At 32.4% G+C, this 14,934-nt stretch overlaps 1 protein-coding gene across 1 annotated transcript in view; it reads right to left on the bottom strand.

Moving 5' to 3' along the window:
* Positions 1-14,144, bottom strand: part of LOC141406029 (uncharacterized) — a 100,872-nt gene extending 86,728 nt beyond the window's left edge. Inside the window, exons 1-3 of the mRNA XM_073991035.1 lie at positions 14,131-14,144; positions 10,361-10,423; positions 10,230-10,304 (exon numbers count right to left, since the gene is read on the bottom strand). Coding sequence (XP_073847136.1) covers positions 10,230-10,304; positions 10,361-10,371 — 86 coding nt within the window. The 5' untranslated portion in view covers positions 10,372-10,423; positions 14,131-14,144. The remainder of the gene's footprint in view (positions 1-10,229; positions 10,305-10,360; positions 10,424-14,130) is intronic.
* Between the last annotated feature and the right edge of the window lie 790 nt (positions 14,145-14,934).

Genomic DNA, 14,934 nt, shown 5'->3' with positions numbered 1-14,934 from the left:
AGAAAAATCCTGAAAATCTCAAATGAACCTTAAAATGTGAACTTTGATGGCGATTTATTTAAAAATCCCTCCATCTATTTTCCCAGGTGTAAACCGTTTTCAACTAAAGTTAGCTAAGGACACCATACATGACATTGTTTTATAAGGAGGCGATACAGTCAGTGCATTGTCCCAATTTGAACTTCTATATCTCAAAAATGGTAAAACTTAGGAAAAAGTAGGAAAGGCCAATCTTGTAGAGAATTTGTACAGCTACAAAATTTTTTAGTCCCATTACGATAGGACTTGTAATTTCCAAGCCAAACCGTGAAAACCTAAAAGACACCTAAAGATGTGAATTTGACCGCGATTTATTTAAAAATCCATCCAGCGATTTTTTTCTTGTTTTTGGATTTTTCTCATCTGTGAACATTGTAGTTTCAGAAACTGCAAAAACTTCCCAAGTGTAAGCACCTTTCAATTAAAGTTAGTTAAGGCGTTCTTTAACATTATACCAAAAGTAAAGAATGCAGCCGGAACAACAATCATGAAAATTTTAGACTTATATTATTTTGTCACGACTTAGCTAGAGTTTGCCAATTGATTTCTGAGATATTTGATCGACCATGCTGTGGCTTAGTCCAAACATGAGCTTTGTAGTCTCAAACAGTACTCTGAGAAGGATTTGGAGTCTATGAATCGTAGTCTGTATCGTCCGTTTTTAAATTTCTAAAGTTTTTAATTAATCAAATTTGGCGTTTTTATGGCATTAAAGAATAGTTTATTCTTAGGTTATCGACACAATAGCTAGATATAAAAGTCCAATTTGTGCTCCCAGATTCGTGCTATTCTTCTTTTTAAAGGTAATTAATTTATAGAAGTCGTATGGGTATTTCGATATGTATATTAAAAAAATGAGGCGTTATTTTCTGGTCGAACTATACACCTATACCCTATAACTCCTGTATAACTCAATTCGTTCTACTCGCGAATATAGTTAAGTAGGGATTGGATTAAAACGTGGATATATTTTAACCACTTTCTGCATGGAGGCTCTTTCACAAAAAGGAATCCCAAAATCCGTATTACAGCTGATATTCTAAAAATTAGATTAAGAGCTTTGAAATACTGAAAATCTTGCGATAGCAGAAATAATGGCATTTCTCTGTACTTTTAAAATTTTGGGATATACCATAACGTTGACCTATATTTTTTAATCATATAGGTCCATAATACTGAAAACTGGACGCAACTTTTATATGGCGACTGAACCAAACGTGGTTTCAATTTCAATTCTAAATATCTTATATTTAACTTATATTTAATACTCCGTAAAAAGTTAAAATTGTATCCTAAATATTGTGATCTTTCTCTATTGAATTTTTATACTTTGTGTCAATATTTCATAAAAAATCAACAGCAAAACCTTAAAAAATCTGTACGTAACCCTACACATCATTTCCAATTTTCATGATTCTTGGTCAAGTTGGGCCCCCCCCCCCCCAAATGAAATCCTGCGTACGTCCCTGTAATATTCCATAGTCCCAAAGTGCTGAACCGAGGAAAAACACCAAATACACTAGCGCCTTTGATCTGGAATCTGCTTATGTACTCTACTGTCGTTGTGTTTTACTGTTTAAACTTTAAAATCCAAGGAATTTGTTTGTTGAGATTTTCCCTCGTTTCAAGCGATTCATACGAATGGGTTATATAAATATTGCTAAATCTTTAAGATGAATTTTCACATCAACTATGTTTATATCATCCGATAATGAAAAGGAATTTCTTCTGAAGGGATATGAAATGAAACAATAATAGGAACGTCACCGCCTTTAGTCTTGAAACTATTTGTTCGATCACGCCCATAAATTTTGATCTTTGAACAAAAAATTTCAACATCATATACGTTGTCACTCTCTAAAACGCAGGCATAAAATGATTAAGCTTCAGTAAAAGAAGATGCAAACGTTAGTTTTTTGAATGAGAGTTTTTTAGTTATGGACACTGGCAAATTTTACAAAATCTAAATTTTTTTATATATTGTTGTCTTATTAGGACGAAGGTCATAATTTATGAAAGTTTTTAATTAATTGAATTAATTGAGCTAACAGGACCTAAGTAGATTGTATAGAAAAAGTGAATTCTAGCGAAGTCCCACACACCCAACCAATATGTTACGATTGTTTCGCTGGTGGTTTAATTTAGCTCATCAGGCATATCGGATGTGAATGGCTAGAAGACAAAGGCTGTTTGTACAAAAAATTATTGAAAATTTGCAGATATGAAGTATTATTGAAGCCTTTTTTATCAAGTTAACCTAGTTAGCCTGGAATCATTGATCAATGCATAAATAAAAATTCACAGCAAAGCCCGGCTGAGGTTTGAACCTGGGTCCTCTCCGACAAAGCTTTGCAGATTTCTTGTAAATACATGAAAATGTTTTTTAGTGCTAAATAAGTAGCCATAACCCCTTAAGAAAGTAAACTATTGTCCTGTTTCTCTAAGATGATTCAAATTCGTTCGAATTACTACCAAATTCTTGTTGTAGGAAATGTTTTTATTACAGTGTTTTTACAGTGTTTTTTTACAGTGTTTTATTTATTACAGTGTTTTATTTAACTTGCTTTGGTGTGTGTTTAGTTCAAATCTGGTAACTCATTTTTAACACGGTTGCAGTTGACCAATCGAACTAAAACTTTGCACACTTTTCAGATTTGGATGACAATACACGAATATGAAATCAAAACCAATACTGGTCCATTTTTACACTGTTTTACAGTGTTTTATCTAATATGTTTTTCAAATCTGGTAACTAATTTTTCACACAGTTGCAGTTGACCAATCGAACTTAAAATTTGCATACATTTCTGATTTGGATGACAATACATGAATATGAAATCAAAATCAATATTGGTCCATTCTTACAGTGTTTTTACGGTGTCTAACTTAACCCCCTTTTCAAATCTGGTAACTGATTTTTAAAACGGTTGCAGTTGACCAATCGAAGTAAAACTTTGCACACTTTTCAGATTTAGATGACAATACGTGAATATGAAACCAAAATCAATATGGGTTCATTTTTTCCTATAGCCCCCATATAACGGTACCACCCGATTTCCGGTATTTTGCTTTTCAAATCTGGTAACTCATTTTTCACACAGTTGCAGTTGACCAACCGAACTAAAACTTTGCAAACTTTTCAGAATTGGATGACAATACATGAATATGAAATCAAAACCAATATTGGTCCATTTTTACAGTGTTGTACAGTCTTCAACTTTACATGCTTTTCAAATCTGGTAACTCATTTTTAGCACAGTTGTAATTGACCAAGCGAACTAAAATCTTGTACACTTTTCAGATTTGGGCGACAATACATGAATATGAAACCAAAACCAATATGGGTCCATTTTTTCCTGTAGCTCCGATTTTAAGCCCGTATTGGCTGTTTTTTGACAACTAGGGTTTCCAATGGTACAGAAACGTACCCACTAAAAATTATGGACACAGGTCCAGGTTTTGGTATAGCCCCCATATAGCGGTACCGCCCGATTTCAAGTGTTTTAAGGATTTTATCTTCAGTTTTATACCGAATTGCGTGTAACTTGGCATTTGGAGATCCCAGTGGTACAGAAATTTCTCCACGAAAAATTGTGACATAGGTCCAGGTGTTGGTATAGCCCCCATATTACGGCTCCACTCGATTTCAAGTGTTTTTTGTCTTAATTTTTTGGCCGAAATGGTGATTTCGAGTTCCTAACTTCTCCACCAAAAATTGTGGACATAGGTCCAGGTTTTGATATAGCCCCTATAAATGGTACCACCCAATTTCAGGCATTTTAAAGTTTGTATCTACATTTTCGGCCTAAATTGGTTATGTGGCATTGAGTCGTGTAAGATCGCTGGATGGATTAGGAATAGAAGGTCTGGATTGCTCGAAACTAACAGGAAAGAAGCCATGCAATAAAGAAGAGTTAATTAAAATCAGTGGGATGAGAAACTACCAACCTAAATAAATTTTTACTAACATTATACATCTAATATATAAAAGGCAATGTGTGTATGTTAGTATGTTTGTTTGTTTGTATGTTTGTATGTTTGTATGTTCCGAATAGACTCAAAAACGGCTGAATAGATTTTCTTGAAAATTTCAGATAATGTACTGGGAACACCGGTGGTGAAAATAGGCTATATATTTTTTTGAATGGTCGTCGCGGAAGTGAAATATCGCGGTCATCCCAAATAATTCAAAAATGTATTATTTCAGATAATATACCTAATTTTAGTAAGCGTGACTACAAAACCACTAAAACACTGGCTTCAATATGTGGGATAACGCGGTCAACGCCATATTTTGGAATACAGTAAAATCCCGATGACTTGAGATGTCACTATATAGAAATTCCAAAAAATCGATTGGGAAATCTTATGAAATTTTTTATGTGGAGTTTTTAGGTCTGAGAATAGGTCGTAATCTATTTTTTTATCCCGCTAAGTGTAGTGACCGGTGGTCCTCCCAAAATTTTTTAAGAAAACCGCGAAATTCAAGATACGTTTTAATATATTGTTTACAAATTGTTTGCAATGCTATGGTAATTACAGTCTTGACCCTGAATGGTCATCGCGGAAGTGAAAATCGCTGTCATTCCAAAATTTTCAAAAATGTATTATTTCAATTAATTAGAACTGTCGTAAGCTGTTTCTATACCGGTGGTCCTCCCCCACAATGTTTTTAAGAAAATCTGAAATCTTTGATATTTTTGAACGTATGGTTTACTGATTGTTTTCCCTGAATGATCGCGGTCATCACAAAGTTTTCAAAAATGTATTATTTCAATTAATATACATAATTTTAGTAAGCGTGACACAAAAATGATATAAACACTAGCTTGAACAAGTGGGATAGCGCTGTCGTGAGCTATTTTAATACGGCTCCTTCAAATTTTTTTTTTAAATCTGAAGTCCATGATATTTTTGAACGTATTGTTTACAGATTGTTTGCAATACTACTGTAATTACTGTCTTGACCCTGAATGGTCTTCGCGGAAGTGAAATATCGCGAAAAGTGAAATATCGCGGTCATCACAAAATTTGCAAACATTTATTATTTCAGATAATATACATAATTTTGTAAGCGTACCTAAAAAACGCTATAAACGCTAACACTAAACAATAAGTGGGACAGCGCGATGAACTCCACATTTTGGAATACAGTAAAATCCGGATAACTTGAGATGTCACAAGATCGAAATTCCAGAAAGATCCATTGGAAATCAGACAAAGTTATTGATATACAATACAATATCATCATTGGAATCAGAATACCGCGATCGTGTTCGATTTTTGAAAATATTATAATTACGGATAAAATCTCAAAATGTGGAAAGTGAAACTTTATGAGCATTGATTTCAGTCCTTGGAATTGCTAGGTAAAGATACATTTTTTAAATACAGCAAAATCTCGATAATAACAACTACAATTTATAGAAGTAATTTTTTTATGAATTATATAAATGTTGTCATACATATCCCGAAGGAACATACATTTCGCTGAGGGGTATTTTACCACTATTGCATATAGAGCGCGAAGAAAAAAAGCGTTACGTTCGATCGGCCTGAATGAGGTTAAATCTACCAAAAATAGCGAAAATCAGGCGCCACCGTTCTATGGGAGCTATATCAAAACGAGGACGTATACTGAACAGTGGCTATATCTTTGAACTATCGAAAATCGGGAGGTACTGTTTTATGGGAGCTATATCAAAACGTGAACCTATTACTGTTACATACCGAGCGCAAATAAAAAGGCGTGGCTTTCGGTCGATACGAATATTTATGCTCTCCTCTTTAAAATATAGTAAAACCAGATTTCAGCCATTTCGGTGTGATAATCATGTTAAATCCTCAAAAATGGCGAAAATCAGCCGGTACCGTTCTATGGGAGCTATATCAAAATGTGGATCTATACCAACAATTCTTTGCAGTAATAATTACGACCCCAACCGAGACCAACAATCCAATATATAGCAATGTTAATTGACGTGCACCGACCATTATATGTGGGTCACAAAGTGCTTTAAACCGTCGATTTATGGTGAAGGGTATAATAAAAGAGATTTTATATCTTAAATTTGGGGGATACCATTATATGGAATTTATGTCAAAACATTGATTTATATTATGAAGTTTCTAGAGGGATGCCTAATTATGGGTGTATCAATACTGGATAGATAACTAAAGTTTACACGGAGAACCCAAACAACGGGCCAGCAACGCGGACCGGGTCAGCTAGTTTAATTAATAAATGTAAGCCCAGTCATTAAATATCATTTATAATCTCAAGTATATACAAATAAAATTGAAAATCTTAAAAATGTTTTTACAAAAAAATGAAAAATAATTATAAAATTAATAGGTTTCAGTGTTCTATTTCTAAATGTACTAAAACTAGAAAATAAGTTTATAATTAAAAAATTAAGTAACAATGTTTTATTTATAAATGCACTTAAAAGTAGAAAATAATTTTTCATGATGGAATCTCTCAAATAAAACGCTTGCATATGAATTAAAAATTGTGACAATATTGAACGGCAAGCGTTTTATTTGAGAGTTTCCTTCATGAAAAATTATTTTCTACTTTTAAGTGCATTTATAAATAAAACATTGTTACTTAATTTTTTAATTATAAACTTATTTTGATTCAAAATAAAATCAATTCAAATATTTTTCAAATAATAGAAGTTTGGTAGTATCTCGAACGAATGTGTATTCGAATCGTCTTAGTGAAACAGGACATAAGTATATCATCATACATCATATTCATAGGCTATGACCAGTTTTAAAAGATGGATTAACTATTGTTTTAAATAACAATAATGACCAATTTAACCGAACATTTATTTATTCGATTTTATACATTCAGCCTTTAGGCTACCGAGGGTAAATACACTTTGATACGACCAAAAATCGAAATAACGGTTTTAGACCCCAAGCATGGTAGAACAAACAACCCAGTTGTTCAATAAATAGCAATTGTCTACTTTGAAATAGTTATGTAACTAGCTACTCATTGATCTTAGTTACTTTACACCCAAAAATGGCACACAAAATATCCTATAGCTTGCTTTTGTCACTGGAAATGGCCCCCTGCCTATCATGTCAATTCCCTAGTTACAGAGAATGCGGCGTGTAATATATTGACTATTTTATAGACTACTGATGGATAGCGTAATATACAATGTTTCTCTATTGAAATCTCTTTTCAATATTATTTCTCTATTTGAAAACAAAATAGAAAATATGTTTTGTCATTTTGTTTAGATTTCTTATTCGTAATTAAATAACGTATTTCGATGCGTTTGTTGTGCAAAAATTGAAGATGCAAAAAAAAGAACATGTTACGAGCTAAATTATAGAAAGGATGAATAATTTAACAAGAATATTTATAATATATCTGTGGTAAGTATTGATACGTTTTTTATACAATTCATAATCTCGTTATTTCATTAAACTTTTATACATTTTATTTCAGGGACTTTTGAATGATCTGAAGGACACACGGATCAAATAAACATAAGTTGCCAAGGATCAAATAAACATAAGTCGCTGTATCAAATAGTCAAACACAAGTTCCATTATCAAGGATCAACATGAACCTATCATATCCGTATATATGCAAGATTATATTGTCCTTTGTAAAATAAAGTGTGGCTAATGCATATGTATATGCATTTACCCATTTATCTGACTTCAACTTACTAGTCATTTTGACTATCATTTCTGACTACCGAATTGACTGGTTACTGGTAATGCAATGGAGGGAGAACTGGGTTTCCTAAGACTATCGAATTGACTGGTTACTGGTAATGTAATGAAGAGGTATGACTATCGAATTGGGTGGTTACTGGTAATGCAGTGAGGGGACAACAGACCCACTGACTGATACTTTCTTACTTGTTAAAGTTTTGAAGATTGATGTAGATTTTGATGGAATCAGCGTGTTATTTGACACATTGTTCTACATGATATTGCTAAATTTATTACGTGTGGTTTAAAAAAACTTCTGAAACTGATATTGCAAGAAAGACATTTGTTGCAGCACCAAAGTAAAAATGTGCGGAAACCTGGATCAATACTCTCAACAAAAATATTCAAGAAGGTACCGTTTTTAACAATTTGTCCTGTTCAAACAACAAACAAACCGCAATGAAAAAACTTTTAAGGTGTTACCCCTACTTCCACTTTCCAAAAATTGAAAAAAATTATTGGTTTACTTTAAACTACAGGTAGTATAGAGTATGCCATAAAAAATTTTCAAGTCGATCGGAGTAAAATTGTGTGAGATATGAGCTTTGGAAGGGAACACATTATTGTCATTTGTATGTAGCAAACTTTAAACGCGTGTTTCTCGAAACGGCACTTTAGAAGTTGGTGCCAACCATAGCTTGAAAACGAATTGACCGATCTTCATATGGTTTCGTGGGTTTATTAAATACATAAGAAGCTTGTCTTTAAGCCAGACAGGTTTTTTTCTAATTTTTTTTTGATAAAATACAGTCAATTTTTTTCGTTAAAATCGAAATTTTGATTTTGACAGTTCAAAATTTTTTTAAAAATAGATTTTTTAAAATTCCTTTTTTCCAAAAGTAGTATAAGATGTGCTCGTTCAGATAAAAGAAAGAACTTTTTAAAAAAAATGGCAGTTTCTTTGAAAAAAAAAACATGAAAAATTAGTTTTTTTTTTGGTCTGCACAACTAGGGATAACCCCTTAATGAATTAGTTCGTGCAAGCAACTCAATTTTTTACTGAAAAGTTCACATGTATTTGGTTTTCATTTTTTAAATTTTCAAAATCGTCAACTTAAAACGCATATGAACTTTAATGGATTTTATGTGATCCTAGTTTGAGTTCTTTGTAACGAGAGCTACACTGTCCTTGAGTAAATCAAAATTCATAACGGTTCGGAAGATATGAAATACGAGTTGTATCCATATTTGAACCAATTGCAATATAATTTGGCAAACTATTTTCTAGAGCAAATTCCGTCACACATTTCAAATTTCATTAAAATTTGACATAATTAGCCTGATTAGTTCACCAATAACCTCAAATCGGGTGAAAATATTTATGGGAGCTATATACAAATCTGAACCGATTCTTATCGTCCTTTGGACAAAAAATTACCTTCCCCTATTTTATGCAAATCGGATAAAAAATGCGACCTGTACTTTGTTCACCAAAATACATGGACAGATGGCGAACATGAGTAACTAGACGGAGAAAGTGAATCTATGCAGATCACCAAAAGGAGCTGTGGGTCTATTTCGTTTTCTGCATGTTACAAAATAATGCGCTATGACTTATACAACAAATTTTAAAATAGATTTGGTAATTGGTCACTGTATTAAATATTAAAAGTTTCTTCAGTTTTGTACATGTTTAGTTCAAATACAAAATATTGTTTTACTTTTTAACATCAGCACTGCGTGGAATTTTCAAAATAAAATTGCGTATCTGAATTTTTGAGATTTATATTCTAAGGCGATGGAACAACGATAGGCGGATATTACACAACATTTATATGTATGTTATTGTCGGCCACCATATTATTTGTATGCTTTTAATAATAAAATAACAAATATTAAAAAAATCATATATTTATGCTACCTTACTTTACAAAATAAAATGCATATTAAATTCTATATTATTGAATACACTTAAAAATTTTGTAGATAGCAATATTTACATTCCTAAAAGAAGTTTTAACTTTATGGACACATAAAGACATTCAAATGACAACGATGAAAATCTGTAAGAAATTAATCAAATTATTTAAAATTTAGTATTAAATCATTACATCTGTATGTATACTCGTATGTCAAAATAAAAATCTAAGATCTATGTTAAAATTTTACAAATTTATTAGTTTTGACTCAGATTATTTTCTTACGTTTCATGGAATAAGAAGAAGGGAATCTAAAATAGTTATTTATGTTATAAATTAATAAATGATTCTAGCAGATGCTATGTTTTTCATTAACATTTTTGCTGTAGTTAGTAGCTGGGGTCTAGAAGGTTAGAAATAAGGAAATCTCCACAAAAAAAATCTTTAATGTTTTAAACCCAAGTTAGTTACAATTAAAAATCCTCCTCATTTGTCCCAAAGAACAAAAAAGAAATAAATATTTATAATTTTTTCAAAATACTAGTGCACTGGAAAGTAGGTAACAATAAAAAGGATTCTACTTACAATTTAACGTGATTGCGTTGATACAATAGATGTAGATGTGATGCTAGATATGTGTACTTGCTTTTGATGATAAACCTAAAGAAAAATAAAGTGGCTAAAATTGTGAATATTTCAGAGCTATCCATACCTACCTAGATCCCATCCATATGGGATGAAAACGGCAGTCGGGTCGAAGCAGCAGTTGTCGGAATAAACTGAAAATATCGATGTAAAACAGTGATTCAGAATAGCTTTTACTATCCAAAAGTTTATAGATATTTTGAAGTTATATTTTATGAAAAATTACGCTATAGTTCGGTATTTAGGGTTCCAGGTGGTTAGAAGACACCCCCAACAAAAACTGTGGACTTAAGTCTACGTTTTGCAACAGCCGTCATATAAAGGTCCCACTCGAGTTCAGGAATGGAGAAGTTATATCATAGACTAATTAATGTAGAGACAAAGAATGGCTCTCACCATTTATCTGCGGCGACATATGTAGATGTCGTTTACGCATGTTTGTGGTTTGAGTGACAGCTGCTTGTTTCACTCAAACGAAAACTCCTAAAAATATTAACATTTACGAACTATATGCCTATCAAAAAGAGTGGCATAGTTAATTTCATATGTAAAGTACATTTTAAAGTGGCGAAGTTTGCAAACAAAGACCCTAATTGGTAGAAAAACAAATAAATTGTTTTCGAAGTTGAGTCATTTGACTAGCCCCAGTCTGGCTTGAGTCAGATGACTAGCCCCAAATCGATTCGTGCGACATCTGGTTGAGAATGAAAAATGAGAGCGTTCGTAGTCTCTACTTAATTAGTCTATGGTTTTACCACTACTAATACACCAACTATTCTGAGCACCCCTGATTTATACCATAGACTAATGGTGAGCAAAACAGAATTTAAGAGAATATAAGGGAATTTAACATTTGTCGTTTTTCATGGTTTTTTAATTGTGAAAACACAGTTTTAATCTAAAATCGTGGATGAAATTATTTATTAAATAATAATTACAAAAAATACTTAAACGTGTGAGTTTTGTTGAATTAATAAAAGTAAGAGTATTTTACAATAGCCACCAGTGGATGCCCGTGCACAGGGCTGCCATAGACTAATAAATTTACAGATGACGGATTACTAATTTTTCCCAGTTCAAGTCATTCAATCCCGAAAACATAAAAAAGTTCGAAGACGATTTTTGGGGAAAATGACAATATTTTCTTGGATATTTTTATCTGAGAACATAGTTCCCATCCAAAACTAACCCCATGTAGTCTTTTGCCAGAACAAAATATTTATTAACTTGTCTTTTTTGGCATTTTATATTGAGTTTCTTAGTTACAACACTCAATTCGAACATACTCGGTTAGAGCATTCCGTCGTCTATAAATTCATTAGTCTATGTTTATACGAGTATCTACATTTTAGCATAAATGTGCTGCAATTGGTAATTCGGCCCGACCGAACCTAATGCTTTTAATTCTTTACAGCACATACCCGTATCACGGAAATTTTGCTTAGCTGTCTTCTTAATATAGACCCAACTTATTCTTAAAAACTAAATCCACAGTATTTCCAAATTTCTAAAATTTCCTATTTTTAAAGTGAACGAGGGTATGTATGTATGTACATACATTTTGATGCGATTAAACGATTCCCAGGCAATTCGATTTAGGTCTGTCCATCCATTTGTCAATTTTGCTGGTAGGCACGATAACTCTCGAACGGATCAATTGGAAGTCCATACTTTCATCGAAAGTTGCAAAAAAGTAAGAAAATTGGCCTAGGTCCACAATTTTGGATGGGGAAGTTGTCTGACCAAATGCCAAATTATAGCTAATTCGGTCAGAAAATGTACGTAAAAACCCAGAAACACCACAAATCAGGTCAAAAATCTACATTTTCTAAACTGATGAAGGAAGAGAGGAAGATGAAACGTACCGTCATTTGGGAGAACATATTAAAGCTATATCCTAATCTGAACCGATTTCAATATAATTTGGTGAACTTATTTCTAGTTCAATTTCGGTGACATTTTCCTAGTTTTATCAAAATTGGACAGAATTTGTCTGTATGGTGCACTTAATACCTAAAATCGGGCGAACATATTAGAGCTTTATCCAACCCTAAACCGATCTTAAGATAATTTTGCAAACTTTGTCAAGACCACATTCCGTCACATTTTCCAAATTTCATCAAAATGTCTGTCCAATTTTGTGATTGGAATTTTTATAGGATTAGGTGTAACCCTAATATATATTTTCGGCCGATTTGAAATATGTATTTGATACACCAAACTCGTTATATATGTCTGAATTTAATTTCTGCTCAAACTTGAATGTTTTTACGGCGCGTCAGAATGATTTCCATGCGCCTGTCCATAGGATTTTTTTCTATTTCTCTTGTACTGCGGTGCTTCCGGTCAGAGTTCGAACCGAACTCGCAAGGGATAGTCGGTAGTCGGTTTTTTCTTCCGGATGTTGTGTAAATACCCATCAAACTAAACTGTCAGAGATCGGTCCGAAGTATTCTTGGAGTAATATAAACTTCTGTAGCAAATAATAAAGCTCTGTTTTAGGTATGGCTAGCTGTATCGTGATTTCAACAGAAGGACGGACAGACGGACATGGTAATATCGTCTTTGAATTGTATGCTCATCAAGTATATATTGAGATTTTTGAATGAAATAGGACATTTCTGAAAACGTAGTTTTTGATTTCCTTAATTTTTTTCCGTGTGAGGCTGCTGCTCAACAAAACATTTCAGTACATTTTCATATTATTTTGGCTAAAGGTTGTATAAAAACTATATGCAAACATGACATTTGTGCTATTATTAATTTAAGCCAGTGTACTTATTCTTAATATAGCGATCGGATCCAACAATTTGCGGTTTTTCAGCAAGAACAATCAAATTGAGTCCGCTGTTGAAGCCTATTATATATATTTAAAACACCAATTGGAAACATTTTCCAATTTACCACTTATTGGCGTACTGAGAAATATTGCAATAACCAAGAATGTTGATCAATAAAGTGGAAATTCACTAAAAAATCGGAAAACGTGTTATAAGAATTCGTCGAGAAAAAAAAAACACTTACATCGGGAAAAATGCACCAATTATTTTAAAAAACTAATACAGTAATTTCTGGTTACCTGCATTTTGGCGTTACCTAACCTGTTTATAGGCAACTATTCTCTAGATTCCGTTCAATATATTATGTTTTAGTGCACATTTAATAGCTGCATTTTCGGCATAGCTGCATCAAAATTTTGGTGATTTTACTTCAATTTGGTTGTAAAATTTACATATATCTGCACAAGAAAAAATTTTAAATTTTTTTGCGAACTCAAAACAAGGATAAAATTCAACCACTCTGATTTTGTACTGATAAGAAGTGTGCAAAACAAATACAACATAAGAAAAGATAATGAAAAAATTGTAACGTTTTCTCTCCCGAACTTGAAATGTCTCTCACTTTCTTATATCAACATTGCTTATAGCTGAACATCACATGCACGTAAGTAATATTGAAGATGTCGGCCTTGTGGGGCAGGTAAGCGAATTTAAGCTTCCTGCATTTTGGGGATTGCTGCACAAGAAGTCGTGCAATTTTTGATTGTGCAGGTAAGCAAAAAAAAAAAAAAAAATGCTGTAACATTGTGATCAATACATCCCACTAGAAAACATTTCCATAATCTTTCTTTTGAATATGCCACCAAATTTGTTATATTCACAGATAATTTTGTCCCATTTCATAGTAAATATATTAGGGAATCAGTGAAAAACTTAAATTTGTTTTTACACAAAATCGCGAACTGTTTTTTATTTTATTTCGCCTCATTTACTTTCACCTACATTTTACGTAGTTTTTATTTGGCGGTTAAATTTTTTTGTATTTAATGTTCTCAACATACAATTTTAAATTTATTCTTCCGCACTGTACAAACACTAACCAATGACGAAATCAAACTGAGTTTATTTCTTCGGTATGCAAACCCTCATACCTTACGTTGGTAAGTGAGATCGACTGATATGAATAGTTGGATTGAGTGTGGATCGTATTGTGCGCAGTGATGCCAGATAAGTCAAAATTGTATTTCAAATCGTCAAAAAATCGACAAATACAATAACTTGTATTCAGGTTCAAATTATTAATATGTAAGAAAAAAATAATATGTTAAGTAAAGAAAACAATTACCAATTCATAAAACAAAACAGTTTTGTGAGAAATGACCACACTGTTAAAAAAAACGGTGTTCAAGATATGTCGAGAAGGACTGTACCGATCATCATATTTTTGTGGGCATATTGAGTATAACATCACAACAATCTTCACTTGCAGTTTCTGGGATGTTTCTGAAACAATTATACCATATTATTAAGTACATAAAAATCTTTTCTTTAAAGAAGACTTTTTTTAATTTTGTCCTATAAACTACCCAATTTTTTACAAAGTTTGAAATTTAAAAGTCCACCATTTTTTTTAAATTAATATTTTTCAAATTCCCTCGTCTAAAGACAAGATTATTAGATACTTACTACGGCAATAGAAATATGTGATGATCCGTCCAGTCCTTTTCGAAATAGAGCGAACACCCAAAATGCTTTTTTAACAGTGTCTTGTAGATAACCGTTTGCCACAAACCTATGCAATATTTTTCACAAAAAAAAAATCATAAACATTTTTTGAGCTGCACGACTAATTTTAGGAGGTTAAT

This window comes from Musca autumnalis, unplaced genomic scaffold (assembly GCF_047663935.1).
Source record: "Musca autumnalis isolate F117 unplaced genomic scaffold, ASM4766393v1 scaffold_5, whole genome shotgun sequence".
Taxonomy (NCBI): domain Eukaryota; kingdom Metazoa; phylum Arthropoda; class Insecta; order Diptera; family Muscidae; genus Musca; species Musca autumnalis.
The sequence above is the reverse complement of the archived record's forward strand: the minus strand, read 5'-3'. Positions and strand labels throughout refer to the sequence as shown.